Here is a 19,703-nt window from a genome sequence, read left to right on the forward strand (position 1 = left end):
TTTTTAAATAACTAAAAATAATATTATCACATTCTAATAATGCTATCGTGCTGATAACGTGTTATATAATATATAATATATATGTAGAGAGAATAAAAGAGAACTTAAGATTTCATTTTTTGATATATAAAGATAATGTACATGCAAAACTTTTATAGGCTTCTCAAATATAAGTTACATGAGTATTGAAAAAATAAGAATTATGTCAATTAGGGGTGAACAAAAAACTGATAAAAACACAAAATTAAACCAACCCGCACCTTATTTCGGTAGACGGAGCCTAAGGGCCTGTTTGGTTTAGGGGTTAAGGGGGGTTGAGTTGGGCTGGGCTGGGTTCTAAAAAATCATGTTTGGGAAAATATTTTTTTAGGAGGTTTGGGATATTGGGGGTTTATTGAAGGGCTGGAGGGGTTTATATCTTATAATAAAATGGGTCATTTCCAACACCCCAAATCGGGGTGTTAGCTTATTTATTCCCCAATTTCAATCGATCACTCTCGGGGCTCCTTCTACTAGCTCCTTCTGATTGCTCTCCGACGTGAACCTCTGAAGGCATACTCTCTCCCTCTCTCTCTCCTCTCTCTCGGTCTCTTTCTCCTTCAATCTCTCTCTCTCTCTCTCTCTCTCTCTCTCGTCCCTCTGTTTGTCTTTCTTATACTTATTTTTTAACTATGTAATCTCTTGTACTTGCTTTGATGCTTTTTAATTAAAAAGATTTAATCTTTGACAACACGACCTAGATTAGATCTATAGGAATGATATTAATAGCTTTTATATTGTGGGATTTATGGGTTTTTTTATCTTAAATCAACTGACAGTTGAATTATGGAGAGTCTTAATTGTATGTAATGTGACTCATACTTGTTAAAAAATTCTATGATAAGATATGACAGGGGCGTGGCTCTGATGTAATTGTGTAAATGTTGATTATTGTGACGCAATTATCTATGTCTGCTTTAGCTACAAGCGAATGCTTATTCAAGATCATTTTGAATATGTGCTCTCCTCTGTCTACGGATGTCGATTTTAAAGTCTTTTATGCCTTGTGTGTTTTCACATGAGTTTTTAATAATTGTTAGTATGTGAATACATGGCTATTTATATTTGATTTTTGTTTTTTTTGTTTTATTGTTCAAAGATGTCGAACAAAAGAACTTTTGAAAATTATTGTACATGGACTACTCCCATGGACGATGCTTTGATTCTGTCCTATCATCATGAATACGTTGCGGGTCATAAAATTAATGGTCAATTAACACAAGAAGCATTCACCAACATAGTGAAAGATCTTCAAGAAAAATTCTCGAAAAATTTTCTAGACAAATAAAAGATACGATGGGATGAAAAATATAAAGAAAAGTTGGGTTAGATGTTATGATATTTTCAAAGGAGGGCTTAGTGGTTTTGGTTGGGATCCTATTAAGCAACATTGGACTGCAGAGGCTGAGGTTTGGAAGCAACTAATTGAGGTAATTTATCGTACTTAATTTGTACTTCACTGCATGATGCATGCATTTATCTCTTATGGTACTTGAACCATTCACTTCCTGATGCATTTTACATGAATTATAAAACTGATATGGAAGGCAAAAAGAAATTTTTTTATTTACTTATATATCATAAAATGGACCCATGTCGTATCTGTAACCACTGTACATTTGTGCTGGAAATGTAAATTTGGCTTGTAACATAGTTGTTTCTTTGCTGGTTGAGGTAATTTGAAGTCTATGTTATAGCCTTGGATGGTTTTTTAGAATCAAATACCTTATGGAATTACAATTCCAGCGCAAAGTGGACTTATGTCATATCTGTAACCATTGTACATTTGTGCTGAAAATGTAAATTTGGCTTGTAACATAACTTGACGTGGACATTTTGGTCAATATTTTTACATGTGCATATCAGAAATTATGTTTGCTCTGTTTGATTCTGAGGTTTATATATAATGTTAGGCTAAACCAGAAGCGGAGGAGTCGATGAAAAAACCATTTAGACATTATCATGAGATGGTGGAAATGTTTGGAATTGATCGAGCAACATGTGAATCTGCTGTCACGGCAACAGAGATGAGGCGAAAAAATTTGGCAACTGAGATTGATGATAGTGCGTCCACTGATAATGTTCCGGTGTCTAGTACAAAGTCTCAAAGTCAATATCAAACTAAGGCAAAAAATTCAAAGACTGATGATGAACAAACTTCGAAGTCGGATGTTCAATTGGCATCTTGGCAGGAGCTTTTAAAGAGATGGTCAATAATGAGAAGTTTTATGTTACTATGGAACAGTTGTGGGACATAATCAATGACATGGAACTAGTAAATGAAGATCTTGCTGCTGCCGCGTTCGTATTTCTATTAAAAAGTCCTGTGCAAGTAAAGGGCTTGATATCTACTCCCAAAGGCATGCGCAAGCTGGTGCTTGACAAAATGATGAAAGATGCAGCCTTAACTCGGTGAGTTTTTAATCAATTATTTTTTGCTTAATTTATTTTGCTGAAATGTTTTAGGTATTTATTTATTTTGCAATTATCTGTTATTTTCAAAAATAGGTTGTGACGTGTGCTATATATAATGTGACATGATTAATGATATTTGATAAATTTTGAAAAAAATAGACTTAAAATCAGTGATCCACGGCAGTAAACGTTTTGATATAAAACTCAATTATTATCCGTATTTAATTAAAAAAATCAGTGATCCAAGGCTTTCTCAGCGACTCTATAATTATTATCCAGATATGCAGGCACTTGGCTACATAATATAAATCTGTTCACTAACCCAAATATTCGACATTGAATTTTAATGATATATGGGAATAATTTATTCTGGCATACGTATGAGACTGATATTGATGAGCTGGTTAGAGAATTCTCTGTCCCCTCACGATTTCCTTTGCTTGCATCTTGGGATCTTTTCTTTCTTCTTTTAGTTTTCATCTGGATTGTGTTTTTCCTAATAAAGGCAATGAGATCACAATATTTTGGGTTATGTATGTGTAAATGTTGGCTCTTGGGTAGTTTTTCCATTTAAGTGAAAAGTACATGCTTGCTTGTCATTCATTCTTCACATATGTTCTCCGCACTTGTATTCCGTATGGACGGAGAAAGAACATTTGCATCATTCTATTGTGACTACAGAGTACAGGCCATACGCATCTTCTATAATGATATACTAAACTATAATTGAAGAGTCGTTTAAAAATATTGGAGTAAGATATTTTTGTAAGTGGTGCTGAAACTCTGCTTAATAGGATTACTTCATATCGAAAGACTTGCATCTAAATGCTGCATTGTGACTTTGTAAGAAAGGCAGAAAGATGTCGGATGAACATACATAAGTGTACCTTGTTTGTGACTTTGTACCTTGTTTAATGTGCTTGACATACAGATATATAGGACAAGATCTCGATTCTTCCATTATATTGTCTTGTTTTATTCTGCACAATAATCTAAATAAGAAAGATCCTGATCATGTGATCATTAGGTTATGTCAACTAGCTTCCTTGATTTTTTTTTCTTAGACCTATTCTCTCTTTTATTAAAACTATTAAAGATAAAAGCATGAGATTTGGAAGCTATTTGTTGGACTAAAGTGTGAAAATGATGAGAAATTCTTATTAGTCCAAGAAAGTATCTCATAATGAAGATATACCTAAATTTTGTTGATACAAAGTTACTTAATTAATATACATAATATTATATCTTATAATAACAAAAAGAAAATCAATAAGATGGTATATATTAAAATATTAAGTTGCACAATTTAATTATAATTTAATTTTCCATTTAAAAAAAATTAAAATTATATTCTTTTGTTTATTAGGTGATAAATATTGAAATTTATTTTTAATTCATTAATTTTTAATTATTTAAGATATTCATTTTTTTTTAACAATCCAACTTTTTAAAAATATTTCAAACATAGCAAAAATCAAGTTTTCTTCGAACCAAACATGGTATGGGTTGAACCCCTATTCACCCAACCCTTACATCCAAATACTGTAAGGGATCAATACAACATAGTCTAATCCAACCCAACCTAACCCAACTCCTTCATTTTCAACCACCAATGCAAACAAGGCCTAACTATGAATTCCCATTCTATACATCAAAAGCCGAAAACAAGCCCACAAATTACTTGGGCCAAAAGAAGCAGCCCAGTTTGTGGTCATACACCCTCGCCTATTTGTTTGCGTTAATTCAATCATCATCTTGTTTCTAGAGAGAGAAAGGGAAAGGGAAAGAGGGGCTCATTTCATTTGATTTGTAGAGAGAGAGACAATTCACCGAGAGGAGAAGATGAGTGGAACAGTGAAGAAAGTAACTGACATAGCTTTCAAGGCATCGAAGACCATCGATTGGGATGGTATGGCCAAGATGCTCGTCTCCGATGAAGCTCGTAAGGAGTTTTTTAATCTTCGTCGTGCTTTCGATGAAGTCAACACCACTCTTCAAACTAAGTTTAGTCAGGTATTATCTTTATTATTATTATTATTATTATTATTATTATTATTATTATTTGCTCTTTTTTATTTTATGCTTTTATATCTAGGGTTTCATTTTTTGTAGATCTATAAGTATTGTTGCGATTTATGGTTTGTTTTATGTGATTATGAGAGTGGATGTGATTGGGAGTTTATGAGATTGTTTACGGAAATGTGCTGTGATGTGTTTGATTTGGAAATGTTGTTTGTTTGTACGGCGTAACACTTAAATTAGATGTGCATATTGGTGTTGGAGATGCAGTTTAGCACTTCAGCTTTTCGATTATGATTTGGAATTTTGTTTTTTATTATATAGATGGTAGGGGTGAAAGTGGAGGTTATGTATATGTATTGGTGACATTCATGTTAATTTGGGGATGTGGTTTGGAAATGTTGTTCGTTTATTAGAAGCACGGGTTTTAAGTGCTTGTAATCGATAGTTTACAATAACAAAATTAAAATCTAAGATTGGTAAAAAGTTTTTAAGGTGCTCTCTTGATGTTAATAACTTAATATACTGTTGCAGGGTTATGATAAAAATTATAGTTAGTTATGTTCGGATAATAGGAGCAGCATTTATTGTATTTATTCAGATAATAAAACATCTATTAATCGGAGTAGGAAACAGTTTCCAATTTAACTTCTGTCCTTTGTTGAATGTATTGTTTACAGCCTTTTTTGACCCATTACATTTTTGTTTGGTTGGAGTAATTAGTTTTATTATGTAAAAGAAACCTGAAGTAAAAGTTTTCCTTGTCCGTTGCATAGGGATTTTTGTAGTATATCGTGCAGATTTCTGCCACTCAATGGTATTAAGTAAAAAGGCTGATATATCTTATAATCTAGCATTGGTGTTGCTAATTTGCTATTAGTTGTGCTGCCTATGTTTCAGTATAGTGATGTAGTCGTAGTCTATCGGAGGAAACCTAAATAAGTGAATAGTAAGTTTAAAAGCAGCTGAATTAGTGGCTTAATATGATACTAAAGTGCGCGTTGGCTGATAAATTGTTCAGGAACCAGAACCTGTGGATTGGGAATATTACAGGAAGGGAATTGGCTCCCGCTTGGTTGATTCGTACAAGGAAGCATATGAAAGTATGTTCTAATTCTTTACTAATCACTAATTAGTTGTATTGTTTCTTTTGTTTTTTGTTATAGTTCCAGTATTTGTTTGATTGAAGGATCCTGGGATATGTCATCTACAGTATGTATCTGTAGCTCTCTTATTTTTGATTATATTTTTTCGTATTATTACTTTTCACTTTTCAGCAGATAATTTTGAAGAGGAATTGTGTGTTTGTGTGTGTATGGTCATCTTAGATAATTTTGAAGAGGAATTGTGTGTTTGTGTGTGTTTGTTTAATATGTTCATGTATTTGATGAACATAATCCAGGGTTTGTGTGATGCCATGTACCTTTATATATGTGTTCAATCAATTTTACGTTGATTTTCCAATTTGTTTCCACACCTTATATGGCCTTGATAAATTTCAACTTTGATAAAGAAGAGAGCAAGGAAAGATCTAGTTGAGTATTCGTTTGAATTTCTTTGTCAAATGTATAATTCATCGCAACTGGTAAAAGTTGTTTCAGATTTAAGTTTAACTGTTTTAGCTGAAAATCTTTTATAGCTTTGAGCCTCTGACTATCTGATCTCGTAAAGATGGCTGTGTGGATTTTGAATATTCCAGGTAGTCTGATTCTCACTCTAAATTTAAAAGAGATTCCGTGGCAGGTTAAATTCAATGACTGCCTTGAATTATTATATTTGGCATTTATATATGTAAGAATAGATATAAATGTTTGTGCAATGTGCATTGAGGTCATTGGTATGTAGTAATTCGGTGGTATTGCTGTACTATGCTTTTTATGCTGCCTACTTTCCCCGGGAATTAGATGACTAAAATATGTTGTTTTAGTTGGAATCTTTGGACTGGAACTGATTGTTGCTATTTAGGCTTTGTCAAAGAAATTCCGAAGTACGAGGACGAAGTAACTCCACAATACAGACCCAAGTTTGATCAACTGGTTAGTCCTTTTTTTTAAGGCAGTCTTTAATCGTTAGTTATTTTACTTCTCCCTCTCAGCATGATGACGAGTGTAAAAATGATCTTTAAACCTGAAAAATGCCCTGTTCAGAAAATTTAAAATTTTGAAAATGCAATCAACTTCTGTGCTGCTTTTTAGACAATATTAGAAATTATGAGAGAATTTGTTAGCAAACATCTACAGAATGTTCATGATGTTATTTCATTCTCAAGATGAACTACTTGTCTGCAAGTTTATATCGAATAACCTGCATTATCATGGTCTTTAGATTATGGGATGAATTTCTAACTGAAAGCTGTGTTAAACTTGACAGTTGGTAGAACTGAAAGAAGCTGAACAGCAGTCTTTGAAGGAGTCCGAAAGACTAGAAAAAGAAATTGCTGATGTGCAGGAACTGAAGGTAAGAGTAGTAGTTCAATTTAAAATTTGGTATTCTTAGGGGAAAAAGCACACTAAGTGTACAATTATGTTAGATGAAACTACGCTAATTCATCTCGCAAGTTCTGAACAAATATAGCGGACATATTAATTGTTATATTCCAAATATTTGTCTTTTTTGTTTTATTTTTTATTCATGTAAGCTTTTCTATTTTTACAGAAGAAGCTCAGTACCATGACTGCAGATGAATACTTTGCAAAGCATCCGGAGTTAAAGAAGAAGTTTGATGATGAAATTCGAAACGATTATTGGGGCTATTGAGTATTTTAACTTTGACTGAGCTCTGCAGTTGGGAGTAACACCTTTGTTAGCTCCTCCCTCTTTAAGTTTTCAGAAATAAAAAGGAAAAATAGATATGTCCATGATTTGGTTTCTGGTATTTTGAATGTAAACTATACCGCATCTTTGTCTTTCAATATTTCTGAACTCATCCCCTCACTTGAGTAAGTGTACGGAGAAGCTGAGATCGATTTTCATCATCCAAACAGTAAATCTATGGATGCTTTTAAAACATGTCTTGCTTTTTTGACATGTTATATCTTGTTTAATATAATTTAGATGAATTGTCTCCTTATCATTCCTGTGGAAGAAATAATACATGCAGAATGCATATATCTGTCTCCTTATCCTTCGGGGGAAAAAATATCTGCAGATTTGTAAGACATGAGCCGAGAGGCATTATTGATCAGTTGATCTAGCGACTAGGATGGTCAATGTAGTTGGAATTTTGGGTTTGAATCATACATGAAGGGGGTGAGTATCGGATGGAATAGGCGGGTTTGGAGCTCGTAATCATTCAAACCAAATTTAGCGGTTTTATATTTTACTTAACAATTACTGTAAATATAGCCGTTATTGATAATCAAACCACTCAAATTATAATGGTTCAGGTCGGGCGGTTTTTGTCTAAACCCTTAAGAAAAAATATGTCCATATATGTAGAAAAATTAACAAATTAATAAATTATTATGTAATAATTTGAATCTTTTAACTTTAATATTTAACATACAAGTGTACTTAATCTAATATGGATTCAACTACTTATAAATATCAATAATTTACGTAATATATGTGTTCTCAAAATATATAATTAAAATATTTTAATATATTCGGGTGATTTGGATATAATTGACGGTATAAAAGATAAATTCAAAGTAAACCGTTATAGTTTTATTTTTGTAACTTTGGAAAGTAAGAGTAAATATTTTTGCAAAAGAATTTCATCATGATTGCCCTATAGTTTGTAGCTGGCGCATGTTCTTGATTGGTCTTATGTTGACTCGGACACCAGCTTTCATAGACCTAAAAATATAAACAAGCGTAGAGATCACAGTTTGTGCTCTGTATCCCACTTTTGTTCTCTAGGGTTTGACTCATTAATTGTTCACTTGATCACCTCTTTGCTTTTCCTTTTTTTCGGAATATATTATAGACTGTGATATGTTTTGCCTCTCTTCGACTCAGTTTGAACTTTTATATAACATAGTTATATAGGGCTGAGTTCTATGGAGTCCACCTTTTTGTCGGAGTCCTCGGAGTCCATCTACGTTCTGCAAATAAAATATCTTGTAAAATGTGTTATTTTGCAAAACATGTCACACAAATAGCATAACTTTAACAAAATCATGCAAATCTCATATATTTACATTACACTATGAATGTTCTGCAATATATTCTGCAACATGAACATTTATGTTCTGCAAACTAAACATGTTTTGTAGAATAATATATTTTTGCTATGTTCTGCTTGTAAAATGTATGCAATCTACAAGATTTTTAATAGAATAGTGATGTTTTTCGAAAAATAATATGTTTTGCAATATTTTAAGCTATATTTTACTTGCAGAACATATATGGACTCCGAGGACTCCAATTAAAAGTGGAATCCATAGAACTTTACTCTAGTTTAGTTACATAAAGTATTATGTCATGCGAGTGAGAAGGAACAAAAATCCATTATCCATACCCCTTTCTGCCCATGAAAAGCTTCCCAAGTCGTACATTTCATTTCGGCGCAAAAAGTCGGCGTTACGGTTTTATTGGGCTCCGTTTGATTTATAGGTTAGTTGAACACAAATTTTGTAAAACTAGCCTAGTTGAACATAAATTTACGAAAATAGGCCACTATCCAACTGTGCCACTTGAAGTGGCGTAGCCTTGTTTGTTTTTTTTTCCTTTTTCTTTTTCTGTTATGCTGCAATACATAATAAAATCATGTTCAACAAGTTTTTTTGGGAGGATTAGTTAGCATAATATATCCTTATAATTTTTTTTGCCTAATGTTGTAGTAAAAGTACACTACTTTTATTTGACAAAAAAAATCAGGAAAAGAAATTAAAGAAGATATATTTATATGTACCTGAACATACTTTCTTAGAAGAAAATGTGAACTAGTATAACGAAGAGTGATTTTTATAATTTTTGAAAATATAGTTATTTACTCCAAAATTTAAATTTTATAACTTTATATATTAATATTTGTACACTACTTTGAAAAAAAATTCAAATTAAGAAAAAAATATTTAGATGCGTGGTTTGTAGCCACTCAAAAAGGGTAAGGTAGTAAGGAAAATGTTAGATAAGCTCACGAACAGAAAGTAGCAAATGTAAAATAGATAAGTTGAGATTACTATATAGGAATTATTTGTTATCTCAAATACAAGTTCTAGTTTGAAAACAAAAGCTTGAACGTACAACAACTTCAAAGCAACACTACTTGAAAAATACAACTTGTAGATTGAAAACAAATGGGGACAATCCGACCTTCGGATTTATTAAATTCGAGCATCGTTGATGGTGGTTTTCACTTCCCGCACCTTCTCAATCACCTGAGCATGAATCACAACTAACTTCTCCTGATAATATGCCCACAATTCCATTTTCATGTCATAGTGTTTCTTGTCCATCTCCTTGTAAAGCTGGTGAACAGCTTCCAAAGCACGGCCTGTCAGAGGCTCATCGAGCCAAACAAAGTAAGCACACCTCCGGATAGCACACCGCTCCCAACGCCTACCGGCATATTCACCGATCCACATATTAGATATCTCAGGTTCCACCCCCACAGAAACACATTTCTTGTCTTTCCATCACAACAATGGCTAAGATAAATACGTATGAGATTATAAATTTATGCTAGAAATGAAAAATGGAAACTGCTATTTATAGGGAAGAAATTAAAGCAACCTTATATCTTTGGATTCACATCTTATCCCAACAGATTTTGTGGTCATCACTTTTGATTGACATTGTTAGTTAATGAATCACACACAGGGGGGGGGGGTGAATGTGTTTTTCTGATTTTAGGCTTTTCTTGAAAGATAATGGTTGAACAAAGTAAATTAAATCTTGTATAGAAAGGTGTTCATGCAGAAATTAAACTTGCATAAAATAAAGAACACAGATCTTCAAAACTCACTTAATTTTTGTATTAAAAATTAAGATGCTTTGCTACAAAATTTCTAAGCTCTTAGAAGTTAAAGAGCTCAGCTTCTTCTCGAGAGTGATACAATTTTTTTTATCTAAATTGTTACTTCTAACTAGAGGACCAGTGTTAACTTTATAGCTCAGTTAACTGCTGGTTTACACAGTGGATAATAAACATGCTATTAGCTTTTCTAAACTGTCACTTGTCATTTCTATTTATAGAAAAGCAAATCTTCCATTTCTGGCTTAGCATATCTTTAGCATCCCGTGTTTACTTTAATCTTCCTCTGTTAGTTAATCTTTGCCATTGATCTTGCACACTCTTTAAGCTGCTTTTTGTAGACTTGTCAATCCAGCTGTTGGATTGTTTGTTGATTGTTTATCTTGGATATTAAACTGATCTGCAATTTTGTACTTTGAGACTGTACTTCGAGATCTCTAGTTTGATTCATTTGAACACTTGATATCTCGATAAGTATAAAGGCTTATCGAGATGTCTAGTACTCCATAATGAGTTTGGCTTGTAGAGGTCTTCAGCTCATCGAGATCTCTAGTTTTCATAACTTCACTTGCCTTGCAGATATCTTTGAGTTCTCGAATGGATATAGACTTCTCGATAACTCTGAGTTCTCTAGTGAAGGAATGACTTGTCGATATCTTTTTGAGTTCTCGAGTAACTTTCCTGAGTTCTCTACTCCCGATGGATATTGCTTTATCCGTTGAGTAAATATTGCTCATCCGTCGAGTAGATGTATAGCTTATCCGTCGAGTAGATATTGCTCATCCGTCGAGTAGATGTTATTCATCCATCGAGTGGATATATATAGCTCATCCGTCGAGTAGATATTGCTTATCTGTCGGTACTCTCTGGAGTTTGAATGACTTCTCGATAAGTCATTCTGGAGTTCTCGAATGACTTCTCTATAACATTAAATCTGTGACTTGTAGAGATCTTGACTTAGAACATTTTTCTCCAAACAGATTTATTCAACTTCAAGCTTCTTCAAAATTCTTCCGAGGCTTGATCTCCTTCCAGATAGAATCCATAGGCTTGATACTGTTTTAGGAAAAAACTCCAGTCTGCTCCTTTGTATTTTTACAGACTTTAAGTGTTACAAGTACAGCATACAAATTTAGATAACAATACAACTTACTTAGGATTGGCCCCAAGCTTAACTGATTGCTAATGACATTTTCAGCTTCAGTAATCTTTGACCTCATTTATTATATATTACAATCTCCCCCCACTTGTTCATTATGAAATTATGCACAAGTTCTGGTTGATGATGTCAAAACTTTATCTAAATGCAGAACCCAAGAACCCAATTTGATCTTCTTTTGTGAGTTGCATTTAGATTTATTCTTCCTTCTCCCCCTATCAAGAAAAGAATATTCTTGCAACATCCATTAGCTGTTTTGGCATTTAGATATTATTCTCCCCCTTTTTGACATTATTTTCAGGAGAAAAGATCCAGCTATATGCACATTGTTCAAGCTTTTGTCAATGCTCATGAAGAACACTATCAGCAGCTTCAAGTTTTAGTGAAGTTTGTAGTGATGAGTTTACCAAGTAGATTAGAATAGGAAAAACCTAAGCTCTCTGTTCTTTTGAATAAATAGTCTCACTACTTCTCACTGCACTAGTCTCATGACTTTTAAGAGTCAGAGTTACCTCACAAGGATTGCTAAATCCAGACACTCATTTTACCTCTCCTTTTGCCAGGAAGGATCCAGCCTCTTTTATTTTTTGTTTTTCTCTCAATCTTTTCTCTCATCCTCACATGAAAGGCTCAATTGTTGTTTGTCCTACAGAAATAAGAGGTGGCTAAGAAGAGTTAATCTGTGATTATATGATTAAGTGAAGACCATATAGGGCTAATCATACTCATTTCACCAGAGGAGTCCATAAGCATCTATGACGGGGGTCACAGTTTGACTCATAGATTTTTTCTGTGGTTATGACAGTGTGTTGTCCTCCACTTGTGGTGGGAACCTCCAATTGAATTGGAGGGGATTTGACTGGGTTACTGCCATGTGCACCAGTCTCAAACCCTTGTGTGTCTTGCAATACACTGGCACTTGAATGTGCTAAGCTTGCCTTTCTTATGACATTATCACAGGCAATTTTTCTTCTAGCTTTGACTGCTAGGGCAGCCTCTGCTAGAGTTATGAGGGGAGTTATTCCTTCTTGAGGAACCTCCAATTAAATTGGAGAGGATTTAGATAGCTCCCCCTCAGGAGTACTACCCTCAAACCTATCAGTCTGTTAAGATTATTTTTCACATGAAGGTGCATTAGTGATATTCATGAAAAGCTGATAAATTTCCATGTTTGTGATACCAGTTCCTTTTTCCCAAATAACAAAATAACTGATGAACATTTTGAGGATTTTGTCCTTTTGAAAAACAGGTTCCTTTTGAGAATTACCTGAGTGTGATTGTGTTTAAGTTTGTGTTTGTGTTGATGTGCCTGGGTAAACTGCAGTTTGGTTTTGAATTGTTTTAGTTGCAGTTTTTAGCATCAATACATGTGAGTTGATTATTTGAATTCCCTGTTGATGTCTTGTATAAATCTGTAATGCATTGAACAAATGTATATTCTTGGAGTTTCATTAGACAAATACATTACAAGATATTTTAATTGCAAGCATTATTGCAGAGAAGGCAAAATTCAATATAGATATAAGCACATATGAATCATTACACAAACAAAAGAGTACTTAGAGAAGAATTTGGATATTCATTAATAATAAAACTGAGTACATCAAGATATAGATTTAACAAGTAAATCCTAATCCTAACTACTCTAGTTTGGACTCCTTCTCTGCCTCCAATCTCCTTGCCATGCACTCGTAAGCCCTGGACATGGAGTTTGCAAGAGAGATGATTCTCTCCTGCAGCTCCAGAGCAGCAAGTCGTTGCTGCTCAGCTACCCTGGCTCGTCTCTCCTGCTCGAGAGAGACTTCCATCTCGAAGAAAAGAATATCAAGTTGATCATTCCATGAGAGTTCATCAAAGATCTCTCGTGGAAGATCAAAAGGGCTGCATACGATCCCTTTGATGCGGATTTGAAGTCCAAAAGGGTCATAATAGACCTTATCGACAGTCAACTTCCGAGCTGGAAGATAAATACCGTGGTTGAGTGTGTGAAAAACGGGGGCAACCATTGGAGCGGAAAGAATAATAAGTGAGTTTTGAGGCTAAAAAGTTTATTAGAAAGAGAGTGATGAATGATAAAGAGGGAGGCGTTTTTAATTTATAGAGGGAGTAAAGATAGAAACCAATAAACTCTTGAGTTACCCGGATAATACGAATAATAAACACATACGCATATTAGACAGTTAGAAATGACTAGTTACTATTCCCCATGCAAGTACTCAAGAATATTAGTTACTTTAGAGAGTGACTATTCCCCATGCAAAGAAGCACGTACTCCTTACACAAAAGTTAACTCCTCCTATCAGCATTTAGTCAAATAAATTAACCACTATCAGCATACTCAAAACAACACAAATAATGTACTAGTATACTAACATGGGACTGACCTATTTCCACGTAAACAAGAAATCATATAATCATGTAAATGTGTCAATAAGTCAGAGAAATTGGAGACAAGTATGTCAAAAGTATTTTTCTGAACAGAATTTATGAATTAAATTTGTTCATTTTTTCATACTTTTTACTTCTTTTGATATGTTATTTATTAAGTTCATATACTGAGGATATGAGGTAATAAATATTCAGTTTACTTAGAATTTTAAAAAATTCCCAGTTCAAATTAATCGATAAGTCTGGGTATTTATAGTAAAAGTAGATGACTTATCGAGAACTCAAAAATAGACATTTGGAGTTGTCTATCGAGAAGTCATTTAAAGAAATGAAGTACATGTCGAGAAGTCATTTTAAATTACTCTTATAGAGAACTCAAACTTGACTTATCGAAATGTCAAATAAATACCCAGTTTGTCCAAAAAGCGTACTGAATTAATTCTAACTTTTATTTGAATAAATTCAGAATAAAATTAGAATAAATTTTCCCAAAGTAATTTACCAAAATAATTTATCAGTTTAAATTATTTCAGTTCTGAGTTATTGATAAGTCAAGAATTGTACTTGTAGAGAACTCTGTGAATGAACATTATTAGAGAACTCTGCAAGGACTTGTTGATAAGTCATTTTAAACCTATCGAGAAGTCACTCGAGAAGTCAGTGAGTTGACTTGTAGAGGACTCACTCGAGAAGTCCTAAAATGACTTGTCGAGAAGTCAATTTATACTTATCGAGAACTCAGTTTTCTAGATACTTTTGGTTATTGTAATTCTGCCTTGAGTTAATTTTACATATTAAGGATGTAAATTAACATCTAAGCAGTTTACTCAGAATTTGAAAAATTTCAAGTTAAATGAATTTGAAAGACAAATATACAGAGATTTCTGAAATATTTATAATTCATATTTCAGTTAATTTCCAATATAATCAAATTAATTTTGATTTACTGGAGATTAATCTGCTGCACAACATTAGCTGAATTCTTGCCTTAGGATGAAGAATTGAGCATTCCAATTTCACTTACAAGTCTAGTGAAAGTTGCTTCATCCAAAGGTTTTGTAAAAATATCAGCTAGTTGTTTTTCTGTTGGTACAAAAATGAGCTCAATGGTACCATTAGTAGCATGTTCTCTAATGAAATGATACCTCACATCAATGTGCTTTGTCCTAGAATGATTTACTGGATTAGCTACTATAGATATAGCACTAGTATTGTCACACATGATAGGAATTTTGTGTAACACTAGGCCATAATCCATTAGATGATTTCTAATCCAAAGCACTTGAGCACAACAACTCCCTGCATCTATGTATTCAGCTTCAGCTGTAGAAGTTGATACAGATTGTTGTTTCTTGTTGTACCAAGATACAAGTCTTTGTCCAAGAAATTGACAGCTTCCACTGGTACTCTTTCTGTCAACCCTGCATCCAGCAAAATCTGCATATGTGTATCCAACAGCTTCAAAACCAGTTCCCTTAGGATACCATAATCCCAAGTTTGGAGTTCCCTTCAAATATCTGGAAATCCTCTTTACAGCCATCAAATGTGATTCTTTTGGATTGGCTTGAAATCTTGCACATAGACATGTTACAAACATGATATCTGGTCTACTTGTTGTTAAGTAAAGCAATGATCCAATCATCCCTCTGTAGCTTGAGATATCTACACTCTTGCCCTTTTTATCCCCATCCAACTTTATTGCAGTAGACATAGGTGTAAATGCAGGTGAACAATCAACCATTCCAAACTTTTTCAAAAGATCCTTGACATATTTAGTTTGGCTGATGAAGATACCATCACTTCTTTGGATGACTTGAAGTCCAAGGAAGTAACTTAGTTCCCCCATCATACTCATTTCATATTCACTCTGCATAAGCTTGGAGAATCTTTGGCACAACTTCTCATTAGTAGAACCAAAGATGATATCATCCACATAAATCTGAACTAGGATCATATCTTCACCATATTTCTTGTAGAATAGAGTATTGTCTATGGTTCCTCTAGTAAAACCATGCTTCAGTAAGAAATCTGACAGTGTGTCATACCAAGCTCTAGGTGCCTACTTTAGTCCATATAGAGCCTTGAGTAACTTATACACAAACTTAGGAAATTTTGGATCCTCAAAGTCAGGAGGCTGTTGTACATAAACTTCTTCTTCTAACTCACCATTCAGAAATGCACTTTTGACATCCATTTGATACACTTTGAAATTTGAGTGTGTAGCAAATGCTAGAAAGATTCTTATAGCTTCAAGTCTTGCAACATGAGCAAAAGTTTCATCATAATCAATTCCTTCTTCTTGTGAGTAGCCTTTAGCAACCAACCTTGCTTTGTTTCTGGTAACTATACCATTTTCATCCATTTTGTTCCTGAACACCCATTTTGTTCCAATAATGCTTCTGTTCTTTGATGCAGGAACTAACTTCCAGACTTTGCTTCTTTCAAACTGATTCAGCTCTTCCTACATGGCAGATATCCAGTCTAGATCCAATAGAGCTTCATCAATCTTCTTAGGCTCTACTTGGGACATAAAGCATGCATGTAGGCACTCATTAGCAGTTGCACTTATAGTCCTCACACCAGCAGTAGGATCACCAATAATTTCTTCTATGGAGTGACTTCTATCCCACTTTCTTGTGTGAGTGTGTTGACTTGTGCCTTCATCATTTTCTTCATTATTGGTATGACCGGTAGATCCTTCTTCTCTTTCTCCCCCTGAGTTTGTGTCATCAACTTCAGGTGTTTGAGATGAGCTTCCATTCTCATGATTTTCCTGTTCGGTAGACTCTTCATTCATCATTTATTGTGCATTACCTTCATCTTCTTCATCAGAATCACTATCAATGTTGAGGTTTTCAAATGCAAGGGATTCAGCTTCATTGTCATCAAGGCATTCCAAGCCTGGACACTTGTCATCATCAGAGGTCACATATGTGCTTTCCATGATCTTCTTTTGATCAATCACATAGACTTTGTAGGCTGTTCTTTCCAGTGAATATCCCAGAAAAATTGCTTCAAAGACCTTTGAGTCAAATTTTCCCACATATTCAGAATTGTCTTTCAAAATATAACACTTGCTTCCAAACACATGAAGATGCTTTACAGTAGGCTTTCTCTTGGACATGATTGAGTAGGGTGACTTTCCATGTGTCTTGTTAATGAGATATATGTTCTGTGTATAACATGCAGTGTTGACAGCCTCTTCCCAGAAACTTGTTGGCAACTTGGCATCTTGCAGCATTGTTCTAGCAGCTTCAACCAATGTTCAGTTCTTTCTCTCAACCACTCCATTTTGTTGAGGTGTCCTGTCAGCTGAGAACTCTTGAATAATGCCTTTGCCTTTACAGAATCCACTTAATGTAGCATTTCTGAATTTTATTCCATTGTCACTTCTCAGTCTTTTCACACAACTGTAATCCTCAGCCTGATTTTCTATCTTCTTAATGTGCTCAATTATGATATGTTGAGTTTCATCTTTAGAGTTCATGAACTTTACCCAAGTGTATCTTGAGAAATCATCCACCATCACAAGTGCATATCTGTTCCTTGAAATAGATAAGACATTTACTGGGCCAAACAAGTATATGTGAATTAGTTGCAAGGGTGCACTAATAGAATTCACAATTTTTGACTTGTGACTAGATTTTTTCATCTTTCCTTTCTGGACAAGCTTCACAGACTTCAACTTGAGCAAACTCCAGCTTGGGCATATCTCTCACTAACTCCTTTTTGACTAAGTTGTTAATTGCCTTGAAATTCAAGTGAGATAACTTCTTATGTCATAGCTTGCTTTGTTCTTCTGATGCCTTAGTGTAGAAGCAGCAAATACCATCCTTATTTGTTGAGTCCAAGTCTACAACAAATAAGCTTCCTTTCCTTGCTCCTTTCAGAGCAATTTCACCAGTTTTCTTGCCGATAAAGGTGCATTATTCTTTGTTGAATTAAACTTCAAAGCCCTTGTCTGTAAATTGGCTAACACTGAGAAGATTCACCTCAAGACCAGCTACTAGTGCTACATCATCAATGACAACATTTTCAGAAACAATCTTGCCATATCCCATTGTGAATCCTTTGCTGTTGTCTCCAAAGGTCACCAATGGGCCAGCTTTCTCCTCAAACTGTGATAACATGGCCTTATCACCTGTCATATGTCTGGAACATCCACTGTCAATGATCCATATGACTTTCTTCACTTTGCCCTACACACAATAAGATTCAGTTATGTTTAGTAACCCAAACAGTGTTGGGTACTTTCTTCTTGTTGACTGATTTAGTAGAAGTAGAGTGATTTATTTCAGATAAAATAGAGTTCAATGATTGTTGTGCATTTTCCCTTTCTGATGTAGACTCAATTTTTATTTCTTTAAGGTCTACTCTCAGTTTGTGGCAACTCTTCATCACTTTCAAGTTGTAAGGGATGCAATCAAACTTATCACCAGAATGATTAGGGATCATCTAAATCTGCTTCATTATATTTGCAAATTGCTTTAGTTGGCTTACTAACACTCTTTTTACAAAGATGAGTTAGATGATTTGTACAACTACATATTCCACACTTCTTGCCAAGAATATCTGCAACATAGTTCAGATTATTGCTTTTGTTTTTCCCCATTCTTCAACTTCTATTTTTCTTCTTCTATTTTGCATCTTCAATCTTGGTTTCTTTGACAAGAGTCTTGGTACTTTGATTATCCATAAGATTTTCTTCAGCCTTGGAAGATTGAATTGAATCTGCATTCTTCTTTTCATTATCCTCATCTGCAATTTCTTGCTTGATAATCAATTCTTCTTCACTGAAGTTTACCTCACAAGTCTTAAATACTTGTGACCCAACATTTTTCAGCATTGCTGAAACATTTTCAATCTTTGTTGCTTTTCCTCTGTCACCAGTGTTTTTCTCCTTGCTGTTTAAGGTATTATAATCAAGACCAATGACAATGTTTGCACATGGCTTATTTTTCTCATGGTACTGACCAACCAATTCAGATGCATTCTTGAAGGACTTCAACTTTACTTCACTTTTCTCCAGTTTTTCTCTTAGCACATCTTCAATCTCATTTGCACACTTGAGCTTGTTTTTCAGATAGCCATTTTCTTGTTTCAAGGATTCAAGCTCCACTATCAACAATGCAGCTTCTTGTTTTTCACTTTCAAACTTCTCATTTAACTTTGTTAATCTGCTAACTTCTTCATTAGCAGCAACCATGCTTGTATGAATGTGAAACATTTATGTGCTCATCTTTTCAACAATTTCCTTATATTGATTCACATTTAAATTAGTGGAGGTAGGATTTGGTACCTGTGATTTAGATGAGGATGATTCTCCTTGCTCCAAGGCCATGAGTGCATAGTTTCCAAGTTCTTCATTTTCATCATTTTCAGAATCATCCCATCTTTTACCTTCTGCAATATAAGCTTTGCTTTGATGTTTCTTTAGAAGAGCTTCATACTTTGCTTCCAGTTCAAGATAAGCCTTATCTTTCTTTGCCTTCTTGGTTTTCCTGCATTCTTTAGCAAAGTGGCCTAGTTCATCACAGTTGAAGCACCTTATATTAGATCTGTCAACAGATCCAGTCTTGTAACCACTTTTGCTATCAGAATTGTACTTCCCTTTCTCTTTCCAGCTGCTGTCTTTGTTAAAAGACTGTCCTTTACTTTTGAAGTATCTTGGCTTCCTTACTCTAATGTTAGAGAATTTTCTAGCCAGATAGGCCATTGAACGATCTAGCTCATCCAGTTCTTCAAGAGTGTAGAACTCAACCT

The 19,703-nt window shown here is 34.2% G+C and overlaps 1 protein-coding gene across 1 annotated transcript; it reads left to right on the plus strand.

Annotated features, from left to right (window-relative positions):
* Positions 1-4,193: 4,193 nt before the first annotated feature.
* On the plus strand, positions 4,194-7,546 carry LOC141707340 (ATP synthase subunit d, mitochondrial). The gene is made up of 5 exons (XM_074510443.1): positions 4,194-4,467; positions 5,495-5,576; positions 6,439-6,509; positions 6,844-6,930; positions 7,129-7,546. Exons 1-5 carry the CDS (start codon positions 4,297-4,299, stop codon positions 7,228-7,230), a joined length of 513 nt encoding a protein of 170 aa, XP_074366544.1. The 5' UTR covers positions 4,194-4,296; the 3' UTR covers positions 7,231-7,546.
* The last annotated feature ends 12,157 nt before the right edge of the window (positions 7,547-19,703 follow it).

This window comes from Apium graveolens, chromosome 2 (assembly GCF_009905375.1).
Source record: "Apium graveolens cultivar Ventura chromosome 2, ASM990537v1, whole genome shotgun sequence".
NCBI classification, from domain to species: Eukaryota; Viridiplantae; Streptophyta; class Magnoliopsida; order Apiales; family Apiaceae; genus Apium; species Apium graveolens.

Coding starts and splice junctions, on each gene's coding strand:
- LOC141707340 (XM_074510443.1), top strand. CDS start 4,297: ATGAGTGGAACAGTGAAGAAAGTAACTGACATAGCTTTCAAGGCATCG. Junction 4,468..5,494: donor TTCAAACTAAGTTTAGTCAG/GTATTATCTTTA, acceptor TAAATTGTTCAG/GAACCAGAACCTGTGGATTG. Junction 5,577..6,438: donor GTACAAGGAAGCATATGAAA/GTATGTTCTAAT, acceptor GTTGCTATTTAG/GCTTTGTCAAAGAAATTCCG.